The 14,111-nt window shown below is 34.8% G+C and overlaps 2 protein-coding genes across 6 annotated transcripts in view; both read left to right on the top strand.

Annotated features, from left to right (window-relative positions):
* Atpalpha (sodium/potassium-transporting ATPase subunit alpha) overlaps window positions 1–14,111 on the top strand; it is a 51,831-nt gene that overhangs the window by 17,839 nt on the left and 19,881 nt on the right. The gene's annotated exons all lie outside the window — the stretch shown is intronic.
* LOC149499878 (uncharacterized) lies at window positions 1,829–5,611 on the top strand. Its single transcript, XM_089738692.1, has one exon. It carries the CDS (start codon window positions 1,829–1,831, stop codon window positions 2,957–2,959), a length of 1,131 nt encoding a protein of 376 aa, XP_089594818.1. The 3' UTR covers window positions 2,960–5,611.

Genomic DNA, 14,111 nt, shown 5'->3' on the forward strand with positions numbered 1-14,111 from the left:
CGCCAAACAGATGGAAATTATTTTTAATCCTCATATTCTCTGACACCAAGCCCAGTAAACTATTTTTAATCCTTAAATTCCCTGACTTATCAAGTCTAGGATATTTTCTTCACAATAAAGAACGTGAAGTGCAGAATGAGGAATACACCAAGCCTCTGTGGATAAAAGCGGTTGTTTGTATTAATTAACGTGAAAGCCTCCGCAGTTAACAATGGAACCTCTTCCAATCTATTGTTAATGCTTTTATCCCATACCATTGTGCTAAAGTAAATCAATACCAAAGTAAATCAATTTACGCGATACATTCCTAGGAATGTTTCCAGTGTGCTTATGTAGTGTAGGTATGTGTTCAGTAATACTATTAAATAGATAGAATTCAGACAGCGATATTTGAGAGTTTTATGTGTTTAACTGACTATTGAGGATTTTTCGTATTTTCATATTTAAACAGGGATCAACCGAATGAGACAAGTTCGTAACTTTTACATTTGCAAATTTAGTACACGCTACTTGCGTGTGTTGTATGTTGCTCCTGATGTTAGGAATGAATGCTGTGTGCCCACTAGGTTAGCCATCGTTCCAATAGGTTTATATCTTTAATGTCGAGGCCCAAATTGGCTTCACACCAGTAAGAATAAGCTCGGCCGGTAATCAACGTCGAAAAATATATTTTTAGCAACCAAACATACACTTACGGTATGAGAATCTTGGAAGTGTTTGGGATAGTGTTTGTAATTAAACAGATAGTCCTTGAATATCAAAATGAAAGTTACAAAAACTTATAAAATTCGAAATTGCATTTGAATAATCTGATTTGAAACCGCGTAAAAATTTCTGAATCTGCAATTCAGAATGAGATCTTTTGCCTCTGTAGTCTGTTTTCATTAAACTCGTTTACTGAGAAAATCTTTGTCGAGACCACATTAATATGCATTGTGACTATGTGTTGAAACACGAGAACAAATATAAATCAGAGTGGTTGAGCATGATGAAATTGCCTATATCTGATTTCTTTGCTTGTTTTGCTTTTACGATGTTATTTGTGAGATATTTTCATGTAAACTGGATCAGGAAGGCAACAATTTGTATTTTGTAATATATACTGGTGGTAAGGCGTCCGTACTGATGGTAAGGCCTATTGTGTACATGCACGGATAGGGACCACCACCCTGCCTATTTTTGCCGTGAAGCAATAATGCGTTTCTGTTTGAACGACGAGGCAGCCGTTATACTGTAAAAACGGAGACTTAGAACTCATGTTTCGGGGTGGGTGGCGGCATTTAATGTCTGTGGGCTCCGGTGACCACTTAACACCAGGTGAGCCGTGAATTCGCTCACCCATCTTAGTCACAAAAAATAAAATACAAAAATATACTTGATTAAGAGAAATTTATTGATAAAATCAAAAGACCTCAAGAAAATTATTTAGACGACTTAACTGATTCTAATCCCGGTTAGTTTGCAAGCACCTCAAGGGATCCATGAACCATCTGACGAGTTCACACTAAGCTCTCGTTTAATGGCGAAACGTATCCAAATTCTATGGGCTGCCTCGTCACTGAAAGGTTTCGAAGCCCACTTTCAATTTCCAATCTCTGATACTATGTATGTAATGAATGATTGAATGTCAATCTGTCATATGACAATTGATAGTTGTTTAAATAATTTTTCGGTTAATGGACGTTGTGAAATGTGTGTTAAAGAATTATTGAAGAAAGGGCATTAAATGTTGTTTCTTGTTGTTTAGAAGAAACGCAATTTCGTCTTTTCTTATTTAAACACCGTAAATACCATTATAAAACAACATTTTTGCTAATATATTGAGAAAATGGAGAAATTAAGATTTGATTTTACAATGAAATCAATGGCGGATGGAAAAACAAACGTCATATGCATAACTTCCATTGCTACACCAAGTGGACAAGTTTTTGGAATTCCAGTCGAATATCAACCCGTAAATCTTCATAAGGTGATCACCACTACTCCTAATTACACCAGAGTAAAAAACTCTTTAGTAAAAAGGCATCAAACGAGGAAAATATGGATAACTGTGACGGAGGTAATTTCAAAAACATATTTGGATGAAGAACAAAATTTGCAATTCAATGATTGTTATTTGGAAGAGATTTCAGAACAACCTGTTAGTTATGAATCGACATCTAGTGATTCTAATCACATGCTTGAAAAACTGTTAGAAAAACTACAAGAACAAAAACAGCAGAAACCAGAAAAACAAAATTTAGGGAAAATTGCAAAGGATTTTATTATAGAAAAATTCAACGGCCGTAATTCAAATGCATTACAGTGGATCAAAGATTTTAATAAAGAATGTGAACGTTTTCAAATAAACGAGGATAAACAAAAAATTGAAATTTTGAAGAACTTCTTAGAAAATGCTAGTGTAGATTGGTACAGTTGTATGCTGATGAAGCTTACAGTACAATCAGAATGGAGCAAATGGGAGAAAAATTTTTGTGAGACATTTGCGAACAAAGGATGGTCCTCCACTAGATATGCTCTTGCCTTTAAATATCAATCGGGATCCTTACTTGAGTATGCTTTAAAGAAGGAGAAATTATTGTTGGAAGTCAGGAAGACAGTGGATACCGGAACAATAATTGATCTCATAGCATTTGGTTTACCCAATTATGTGGCGGACAAGATTGACAAAGATACATTACAAAGAACGGAAGACCTTTACAATGAGATAAGAAAATTGGAACATCTGGTGATGAAAAATAAATATGAAAAAAGGAACAGCTCATATAATTTAGATAATAAAGGGAAAAATATTGACGAAAAGAAACCATGCCCAATCTGTTTAAATGAGAAAAAAGGGAAACGGTTCCACCCAGAGGACAGCTGTTGGTTCAAAGAAAAAAATAAAAAAGCTGTGGTAAAAACAGTAAATAATTCAGAATTGGAAATAGAACTGAATGAGAAAAACCCAAAAAACTAGAAATACCACCATTAATAAAAATAAGTTTACAAATAAATGACACTTTGAAGGTTTCTGGAATCTATGACTCTGGATCTAATGTTTCTTTAATTAATGCAAGATTATTGAAAATACAAGAGAAACAGAAGACAAATGATATGCAAGTTGTAAACTTAAAAACTATTAATGGTGAGAAAAAAACGAAAGGTATGGTAACGCAAAAAATAAAAATCTACAATATTGAAAGAAATATGGATATTTTTGTGGTGGATAATGAAAATTTTAACTATGACTTCTTAATTGGTTTGGATTGTATAAAAAAATTCAAATTAATACAAAATGAAGAACTTAACATCATACAATATCCCGAAAAGAAAAGAATCTCAAATGAACATTGTTCTAATGAGAATAATGTAACAAATGTCGGAATTCCTGATGTACTAGGTGACAAAAATAAAGAACAAACATTTAAAGAGAGAATAGAAGAGAAAGAGAAGATAGAGATGGAACTATACTCTGAGATAGTAAAAAAGGGTACTACTATAAATACCAACAAATTGTGTGAAATTAATTTCAATGAACATGTAAACATTGATGAATTTCAAATGTCTGTAAATCATCTAGATTTATATCAGCAATCAAAAATTGAGAAGTTAGTAGATAAATACAAATCTGTTTTTGCTAAGGACAAATATGATGTTGGCTCTGTGCAGGATTATGAAGCCCATATAGACTTGATGGTAGATAAATACTGCTATAAGCGTCCGTACAGATGCACAATTGAAGACAGAACAGAAATTGAAAGTCAAATATCGAAGCTACTACAGAAAAATTTGATAGAGGAATCTTACAGCCCGTTTGCTGCTCCTGTAACTCTAGCATATAAGAAAGAAGATGATAAAAAAACAAGATTATGCATAGATTTCAGAGATTTAAACAAAATAGTAGTTCCACAATCACAACCTTTCCCACTTATAGAGGACTTAATGACCAAAACAGTAAACTGTAAGTATTATTCTACATTAGACATAAACTCAGCATTTTGGTCGATCCCATTGAAAATTCAAGATAGACATAAGACTGCTTTTGTGACACAAGAAGGACATTTTCAATGGACTTGTCTCCCATTTGGGTTAAAGACTGCACCAGCGATTTTCCAAAGAATATTGAGCAATATTATAAGAAAACACAGACTATCTAACTTTGCAGTAAACTTTATTGACGACATCTTAATTTTTTCTAAAACTTTTGAGGAACATATACAACACATATCGAGACTACTGGAAGCAATACAAAAGGAAGGGTTTAGACTGAAGTTTTCAAAATGTACATTTGCAAGTCACCATGCTAAATACTTGGGTCATATAATAGAAGACAATTCAGTTAGACCTCTGAAAGATTATTTAACTGCTGTCAAAAGCTTCCCAATTCCAGAAACAAGGAAAAATATACGGCAGTTTTTGGGAAAAGTAAATTTTCATCATAAGTTTGTACCACATAGTGCAATTATCCTCGATCCATTACATAACTTATTAAGGAAAGATGTGAAATTTGTATGGACGGCAGAATGCCAGGAAGCATTTGATAAAATTAGAGCATTGCTTTGCTCAGAACCAATCCTAAAAATATTTGACCCAGATTCACCGATAAGAATTTACACAGATGCTAGTATCAAAGGAGTTGGAGCAGTGTTGAAACAAGACGATGAAAACGGCGTGAGTAAACCGGTTGCTTATTTTTCGAAGAAATTAACAGAAGCACAGAAAAAGAAGAAGGCAATATACTTAGAATGTCTGGCGATAAAAGAAGCAGTCAAATACTGGCAACATTGGCTTATGGGAAAAGAATTTATGGTATACACAGATCATAAACCCCTGGAAAATATGAACATTAAAGCTCGAACTGATGAGGAACTAGGTGATTTAACATATTATCTATCACAATATAATTTTGAAATTAAATACAACCCAGGAAAATCAAATCAAGAAGCGGACTGCTTAAGCCGAAATCCAGTCTTAGAAGCAAATGATAATAACGACGATTTTTTAAAGGTCGTAAATTTAATCGACCTACAAGAAATAAAGAATGACCAGCTAACAAATCCAGACCTACAAAAAGAAAAGAATAAGCACATGTATGCTTGAGGGTAGATATTATCTTGTTGAACACCAAGTAAAACGAAGTCACCTTTGGTTTCTGATTTAATCAACAATATGTTATCTTAACAATTCACTTTAACACTTGTCCAACTTTAACCAGTACGTACAACAGTCACTGAATCACACAACGTAACAACGATATAGTAAGTGCACCGGGCAAACGCAGTCGAACGAATGTTCATTTCAAGGCACGTTCCGCCTTTTTATACTAGCCGGCGCAGCTGGCTTATGAGTCACTTCTGTTGCAGCTGTTGTTTACGAGTGGAACGACACGGCCGGCGCGCCTGGCTTGTGTGAGTCACTCCTATTGCACGTGCTGTATAACATAAATATCGTTAACGCCGTCACACATATTAGAGAATGAAGTTTATTACAAGAAAAATAAAAGAAGAAATAAGATCATACTGTCAGAAAAACTTAGCAAAGCTCTAATAAAAAAAGTCCATGACACATACTGCCACATTGGAAGAACCCAGATGACAAATAAAATAACACCATTCTTTTCAGCCAAAAATATTACAGTAAACATTAATAAAATGTGTGATGCGTGTGAAACCTGCATTAAAAACAAGTCCAGGAGGAAGTCGAAATATGGTTTAATGTCACATTTGGGACCAGCCACACACCCGTTTGAAATTGTATCCATCGATACTATTGGGGGCTTTGGAGGATCCCGATCAACCAAAAGGTATTTGCATCTTCTAGTGGATCATTTTACACGGTATGCCTATATTTGTACATCAAAAACTCAAGGCTCCAATGATTTCATTAAGCTAATGCAAAAGGTAACAAAAAATTATGACGTTAATATGGTATTATCAGACCAATACCCTGGCATAAATTCAAAAGAATTTAAAGAATTTCTAAAGAATAATAATATCAAAATAGTTTTCACAGCTGTTGATGCGCCTTTTTCGAATGGGCTTAACGAAAGATTAAATCAAACACTAACAAATAAGATAAGATGTAAAATAAACGAAAGCGATAAGAAGACATCTTGGACAACAATTGCACAAGAATGCGTAGAAAAATATAATGAAACAGAACACACAGTTACAAAGTTTGCTCCCAGGTACCTTCTAGAGGGTGAAAATGTGAGTATTCTACCACTACATTTGAAAACAAGTTGTACAACAGAAGATTTGAGAAGAGATCGAAAATTAGCCTTAGAAAACACAATAAAATCTCACAATTATAATAAAAATATATTTGACCAGTACAGAGAAGGGTATAAATTGGAAGAAGGAGATAGTGTTTATGTGGAGAATGGAAATAAACTAAACAGGAAGAAAATGGATGAATTGAGAACAGGGCCATACAAAATACTAAAGAAGATTTCAGAATCGATCTATGAAGTTGACACCGGACACAAAAAAGCAGAATCAAACCTCTACCATATAACAAAGTTGTCTCCAGTGTCTATCTGATATGATAAACAATTGTAAAACCATTCACTGCCTCTTACAATTGTCTTTTCAGCGGGGGAGATGTAATGAATGATTGAATGTCAATCTGTCATATGACAATTGATAGTTGTTTAAATAATTTTTCGGTTAATGGACGTTGTGAAATGTGTGTTAAAGAATTATTGAAGAAAGGGCATTAAATGTTGTTTCTTGTTGTTTAGAAGAAACGCAATTTCGTCTTTTCTTATTTAAACACCGTAAATACCATTATATGTATATTATTGCCATATTGCCATCATAAGGACCGCAATTTTCCCGCAAGTCTCATGATCATGACTAGCATATACTTTTCATTTAGATAATGTGTTTTCTTCTAATATGTCATGAATAACCTAAAAATTAACACCGTATTAAAAGTATTTGAAAACCCTTTTAAAAACAGACACTTGAATATATACGCGTTTTATTTTTTATAATGTCACCAGGACTGCGAATTTCACTCATGAGATACCCACGCGCAATTTGTCCGTTACTCCATAATAAGGAAAGAGCTCAGCCAAACTTTTCCACTGTCCGGGCGTCTGCTGAATCTTAAACTCTTCATTACGTTAATTCGTTACAGTGTGATAAATGAGACTGGGTCTTCGCTTGTTTCATGATTAAATAATTATTTAATTTACGTATACTATAAAATAATACAAGTTAGCTGTTCTGGCTTCTCTGGCTCATCTAAATTCATTGTCACGAATTATCTAGTAGATAATTTGCATATCTTTACCTGGTGATAAGCACTAATCCGATCTTATGGACATTTCCGCTCACTTCATAAATTAGCTCTAAGTTTTGTATTGGATCAGTTTTCATTTCAAACTGGAATCCACGGTTGATTCGTAGTAGAAATAACGCAATGCAACCCATAAAGAATTATATACATTATGCTTCACCACCAGTATTTAGGGGGCAGACTTACATAAAGAAAAGGTGAGGTTACTGGAGCTAGTGTGTACGGATAATTGGTAAGTAGCTTGAGGCTGAGGTCGCATGTTATTATCTTCACTTTACTAGAAATATTATGACGTAAAAGAACCTTTTGGTCTGAATATCTGATAAAATCTCTTTGTAAACGTCAAACTTTGGTGCATTGAACCGATCGGCGGACGGAAGTTCTTCGAAGCCGACGTTACAGCGCCAGTTCGGACCAGTTTTGTCTGAATTATATTTAATAATAATTCCTTCATTTATTCTCACATATTAGCGCATATAATTGTCAGTTGAAATGTTAGGTATTTTCAATCAATATAAATACCTGAACTCTGATAAGTTAAAACTCCAAATTAATGAGCTCTAATCGTTATTTTAGTTATCATTTATTTTATAGTGTTTAGACCATTAAGCCGAGTAATTGTCATTTAGTATTCCTTTCGATTGGTGTTTTTGCCTACCTACTACTAGTAACCTCAAGGGGGTTATACTAGTTTCACTGAACGTTTAGTCGAGCTCACGGGGCTTAGCCTAAGATACTTTGCTCATCATAAAATCTGTTCTATTTCTCGCCTTTCTCGTTCATTTTTTACCAGCTACCGCTTGTTTTAGATTTGCCTGATCTGCCTTTATTATCTATGGTGTACATGAACACTTCTTCACTTCATCACCATTATCTTTCTTCGTTTAGTCTTTGTATGTGTCCAGCCTTTGCCTTAAACACGTTATTACGGATCCTCGCGATCCATTAATGGTGCTTTTAGGTACCACAAGCACCGGTCACCGTCCTAGTCGAACCCGTCGTTTGCGACGAAGAGCTCGACGAGTGAATTAACCCATAGACACAGCCCACTGAGTTTCTCGCCGGATCTTCTTAGTGGGTCGCGTTTCCGACCCGGTGGTAGATTTTGCGAAGCACTGCTCTTGCTAGTGCCAGTGTTAGCAACACTCCCGGCTTGAACCCCGTGAGCTCACCTATACGCCAAGGAGAAGCTGATATAGCCTCTCAAGGCTATCAGCATAGGTAGGGAAAAAAAAGTCCAACTAATGTCCGGTTTGGATAATGAATTTGTCGTCTGAATCTAAAGCTTGCTTAAATTTTTTATACTATTTTTATTTATCCATTATATTCAAACTTATTTTGATGGTTCTTCGGTACATACTAACCATATTCGGGGATCTGCGATCAAGATCTTTTGGCAAGTGTAGGTCAAACTAGCAATTAATTTATAATTGTTTCAATATTTAAACCTTGTTGATTTTATCATAATTTTCTCTTAGACTTGTCGTTCTCTTAATTAAATTATGTAAAGTATGATAATTATACTGTCCTTATAACGTTAACATGCTAGTAACTAGGTCAAAACTTATAAACACCTTAGTATTTAGCACATCGTTTATATGTTATTTATCTTCATCTGAAAACTGTGGACGTGCGGCATAAGAATGGTGGATTTATTAGGAGCAATTTTTGCCACTTTTGTTACCTTTCTTGTGTGAATTTATGATACCACCCAGGACTTTGATCTTGATTTTTAATTATTTATTCCCTTAGTTTTGATTAAGAAATAATGTAAAATTGTTAGCACTGTACTAGTGGTGACAGAGGGTCACGATTCACTGTGAAAAGTTTATAAGATAGCGTAAAAGTCACCATGGCCCAAAGGATACGACGCTTGCTGTCTCGTATCGAGCGATGAGAGTATGCCGATCTTCAAATCCCCCATTTGTGTACAGATTTTTCTAATGAAATACGTGTTTGATACGTGTTCTCGAATTATTACGACGATGATAAAATAAAATATATGCATTATAAAAGATTATAACTAGTTGTTGAATTAACCAGTTATATATTGTTAGTACTACGGTGCTATGCCAAAAACCTCCGCTAAAGTAAGGTAGTAACCAAGAACAAAGTTTCAACTATATGTGAAATATAGTTCATTGACGCATGTAAGACACGATCAAACAAACTAACGTATATTAGTTTTCTATATTAGAAGATAACGTAAGAATTCTTGGAAATTTCATTTCCGTGCATTTTTTTTGTTAGATATATATCAAAACACAATGTTATTATAGTAAAAGCATTATCTGTGTTATTTCAATTTAATTTTGACGGTCACGATAAATCTGAGTTGAAACCGCCCGTTAATGATTGTAGCATTCAACATTTCAAATAAATCATTTTTATTGAATTTTGTTATTTACGATGGTAAGAATCGTTAAAATATAAGCATACTGGATGTGTCCGTTTTCCGTTACATTTGGTATTATAATATTTTAAATTACTTGAAATTGAATACTCACCAAAAATTCACTTTGATTGTTATTATCAGTTTTAAGTGTATGCTTTAAAACAAAAAAAGTTTCACAAAAATTAGTCTAGCCGTTACTGTGGGATCTTCGACCAAATGAACAAACAGACAGAAGAGAATACAAAAATCGTTGACATGAGTAAGTCCTTAAGTCTTCTTCCAGTTATGCTCGAACTCTCCAGAATCTGGTGAAGATTGGTGGTTTTGCATGTTTTTCTAAATTATAATTTATGAACGTAAGTCACAAAAAATTATATATTATTATACATTCAAATAAACATCCTTGTTTCTGGGCATGATTCAACATATTCAACTGGAATTAAGGGCGACCCTGAATCGTAAGTTTACAGAAGGTAATTCGTTTACACTACTGATGTTTTCATTGACGGCCTAAAATATATTTTTTATTTGCGTTGTTACTCAGCAGCACGTTAAGGTCTTGACTGCATGAAAACTCTTACAAGTCGATAAAACAATTTCGAAGTTGAAAAATGAACGAAAAATTTAAAAGTATTATAGTCTTTATCGCAATAGAGAAATCTGTTGGAGTAAAAAAAAGGATGTAAATACACATCCATTTGCGTGTGTGATTTATTAATACACTAGCTGACCCGGCAGACTTCGTAGTGCCTCAATCGATAAATAAAAGACCTAAACTTTTGTATAAAATAAACTTAAAACAAACAAGAGGAATCAGTCCGACGGGGGACACATCAAATGAAAAACAAAATTGTTATTTTTATTTAATTCTGAGCATTTTCATATTTATCTACCTTTTAAACCTTCTCTGGACTTCCACAAATAATTGAAGACCAAAATCAGCCAAATCGGTCCCGCCGTCCTCGAGTTTTAGCGAGATTAACGAACAGCAATTCATTTTTATATATATAGATTATAATGAATGTATGTATTTTATAAAATATGTACCTAGTGTGATTGCGAAAAAGCACTTGTCATAAAATTTTGTCACGCAGTATTTTCCCCAACCCGACGATGTTTGTTAGATGCCAATTTCATCGGGTCTATGGGTTTCTCCATTTGCGATATATTGCACGACCGCAGATTTATGTATTGAATTATTCGTCCTTCAGCTACGAAAGTGGAAGCATTTAACAAGATTAGATATACTTTAGGACATTTTAAGACAACGAAAACACTTTTTTACATCAATACATACAATTCGCTTACACACAAACTGTAGGGTACATAAAAAATATGCAACAACAGAAATTAAAGTTAGGATTTTTTTTTTATTGCTTTCATGGGTGGACGAGATCACAGCCCACCCGGTGTTAAGTGGTTATTGGAGCCCATAGACAATGTAAATGCGCCACCCACCTTAAGATATAAGTTCTAAGGTCTCAAGTATAGTTACAACGGCTGCCCCACCCTTCAAACCGAAACGCGTTACTGCTTCACGGCAGAAATAAGCAGGGTGGTGGTACCTACCCGCGCGGACTCACAAGAGGTCCTACCACCAGTAATAGCAAAACCAGTAAAAGTAGCATTGGGTTTTTCATAATTTCTCTTTTTTTATCTAAATTTATTTCGCCTCAGTAGAAAACGTAAGTTGAATTAAGGCCGGTTCGAGCGAGTCACCATCGCTGGTGAGCAAATCTAATATCAGAAATTGAGTTGACAATTTATTCACTTTGACCTCGTCTTACCTCGACTTTACTGCATACGAATTGAGGTAAACACTATCGACTCCCAGTTTCAGATTGACTTCAACATGCTTTTATTCACAAAACGAACACTTTCTATCACGAAAAATGTTTGAACATTATTTATTTACAAACTGACATCATTTTATGTTTTACTAGCGACCCGCCCTCGCTTCGCTTCGGAAACTGTAATTATTGATTTCTCCACTATTTAATGGATTTTATTATACATATAATTATTCCTCTTCAATCACTCTATGTATTAAAAAAAACCGCATCAAAATCCGCTGCGTAGTTTTAAAGATTTAAGCATACATAGGGATATAGGGACAGAGAAAGCGACTTTGTTTTATACTATGTAGTGATTTAGTACAAAACGTACGAGATTTTTTGTAACTGCACTGCATAGGATTGTGTGAATGTGTGTGTTACTCGTATATCGAATACATCCTACGTATCCTCTTTGAAGCGGTTCGAAGCTCTTTCTTACTAGACGAACAAAGATTGAGTCAACAGCGTTCACTGATAACCGATTTACCATACAAATTTCAGTCACGTCACGTCACGTTGATTAAGAACACGTTTCGGTATTTTATATAACGTTCGTTTATTTGGTTTTTTCTTCAGATAACAAATTACATATAATATTTGAATTCATGTGAAAAATGTAACTATTTCGAATCATACATTGAATACAGCGAGGTGTGAGTGAAGAGATATGAGTGAAAATAAAAAAGTGATAAAACTAGAACTCATTTTTTTATATTAAAACTCGACCGTATTATAATCTTCACACAAGTTAATAAAACCAAACATGTAATTAAATTGAAATTAGAACGCAACACGAATTAACAAAAAAAAAAAAGAAGTATTTATTGAACAGCTTTTAAAACAGCATTTTGCGTTTATGTTATCTTTGAGTTGGTTTATAGAAGAAATAAACATTATATTGAACGAGGAACAGATCTCGCGTTCTAAGTTTATGTTTATTTTTGCTGTTGTGTGTAACGACCTTTACGGTCTAAAAAACTAAATCGACTTATCTGTTTGAAAGCTCGGTAATTCCGGATTGATTTTATCTATCGTTCCTTGATTCTCACATCGAAATAGAAGACACGTATAGTGGCGTTTTAAATTTATATCGGTTTTATTTCGACTGGAGATCGCTTTGGAAGTCGCCTTTTGTATTTGTGTATTTAGTATTTCTGGATATTCTCTTAGTCTCTGTATCTATAGCAGTTTGTATGAAATATAGTAACGTGTATGACTTGAATGAAAAACAAATAAATTCACTACTTAAAACAAGCCATCAGCGGTCTTGCCCCAACAACTGCGACATTGGGTTATTCAAGAAAAGAGCATATTCTTACCTGAAGGGTAGGCAACGCACTGGCGTCGCTGGTGACCGTGGGCGGCGGTGAATCACCATCAGGTGACCCGTCTTGCTCGTTTGCCTCTTAGCTGTTATTAAAAAAAAAAACTTTCATCGTTATTATATATTAATTTGTTTCATTATTTGGTCGAGAATTGTACATTCCGAGTTTGGTTGCTTTGTAGCGAGTCACTTTTCCCGCAAACCACCGGCTTAAAATAAATTCGGAGCGTCGGTTTCCTTTGATATTTCACGGACTAAATTCGATAAGAGCATCATAGAAAGTGGTTTACAATAATTTTGTATGCTTTATGTTCGGAATATCGGATTTGCACGCAGAACGGCTTACGTCATCGATTTACCTACGTTTATTTCCAGGATCACGTTCATCTCTAGGTTAAACTATTTCTGGTCTAGACGTATTTCAGTCTAGGCAAATTTTATGATTTATGAACTCGGTGTGTTCGATTTTCGGTTCTGTTATAGAACTTTGTCGACAACTCGCGTTGATTTTATTAAAAAAAAGGACAGAAGATGTTTAGGAGTATATATAACGACACAAGAAAGATCTTCTACCGAGCGGGTGATATTGCTCGGTAGACCGACGCTCCCAGAGGTGTTGGTCAGAACTTGTAACTATACTGTAACTATACTGAGACCTTAGAACTTATATCTCAAGGTGGGTGGCGCATTTACATTATAGATGTCTATGGGCTCCAGTAACCACTTAACACCAGGTGGGCTGTGAGCTCGTCCACCCATCTAAGCATTAAAAAAAAAAAACTTGTATATATGCAAGCTTATCCTGGAAATGTCGTAAGCGAGATTCAGGCATCTGTCAAATATTTTGTGTTCTGTGATGGCTGCCGCCAAAGATATATTCAATTAGAGACTTACAGTTCCACATCGAGCAGAGCTCAATGTAGAAAGTTAGTTGAATGAGATGTATTTGGTACGCTCATATCCAGAATCGGCCTTCGTGCGGAGTTTATTTAAATACTGCCAACTTTGTATTTTCTTACGTATTTTATTAAAACTAGAAGTAATATGGTTATAGAAGAAGAAAAACCTTAAACTCATGTAATCATTGCTTAGATGGGTGGACGAGCTCACAGCCCACCTGGTGTTAAGAGGTTACTGGAGCCCATAGACATCTGCAACGTAGACGCGCCACCCACCTTGAGATACAAGTTCTTAAGTCTCAGTATAGTTACAACGGCTGCCCCACCCTTCAAACCGTAACGCATTACTGCTTCACGGCAGAAATAGGCAG

This window comes from Bombyx mandarina, chromosome 25 (genome assembly GCF_030267445.1).
Source record: "Bombyx mandarina strain Sakado chromosome 25, ASM3026744v2".
NCBI lineage: Eukaryota > Metazoa > Arthropoda > Insecta > Lepidoptera > Bombycidae > Bombyx > Bombyx mandarina.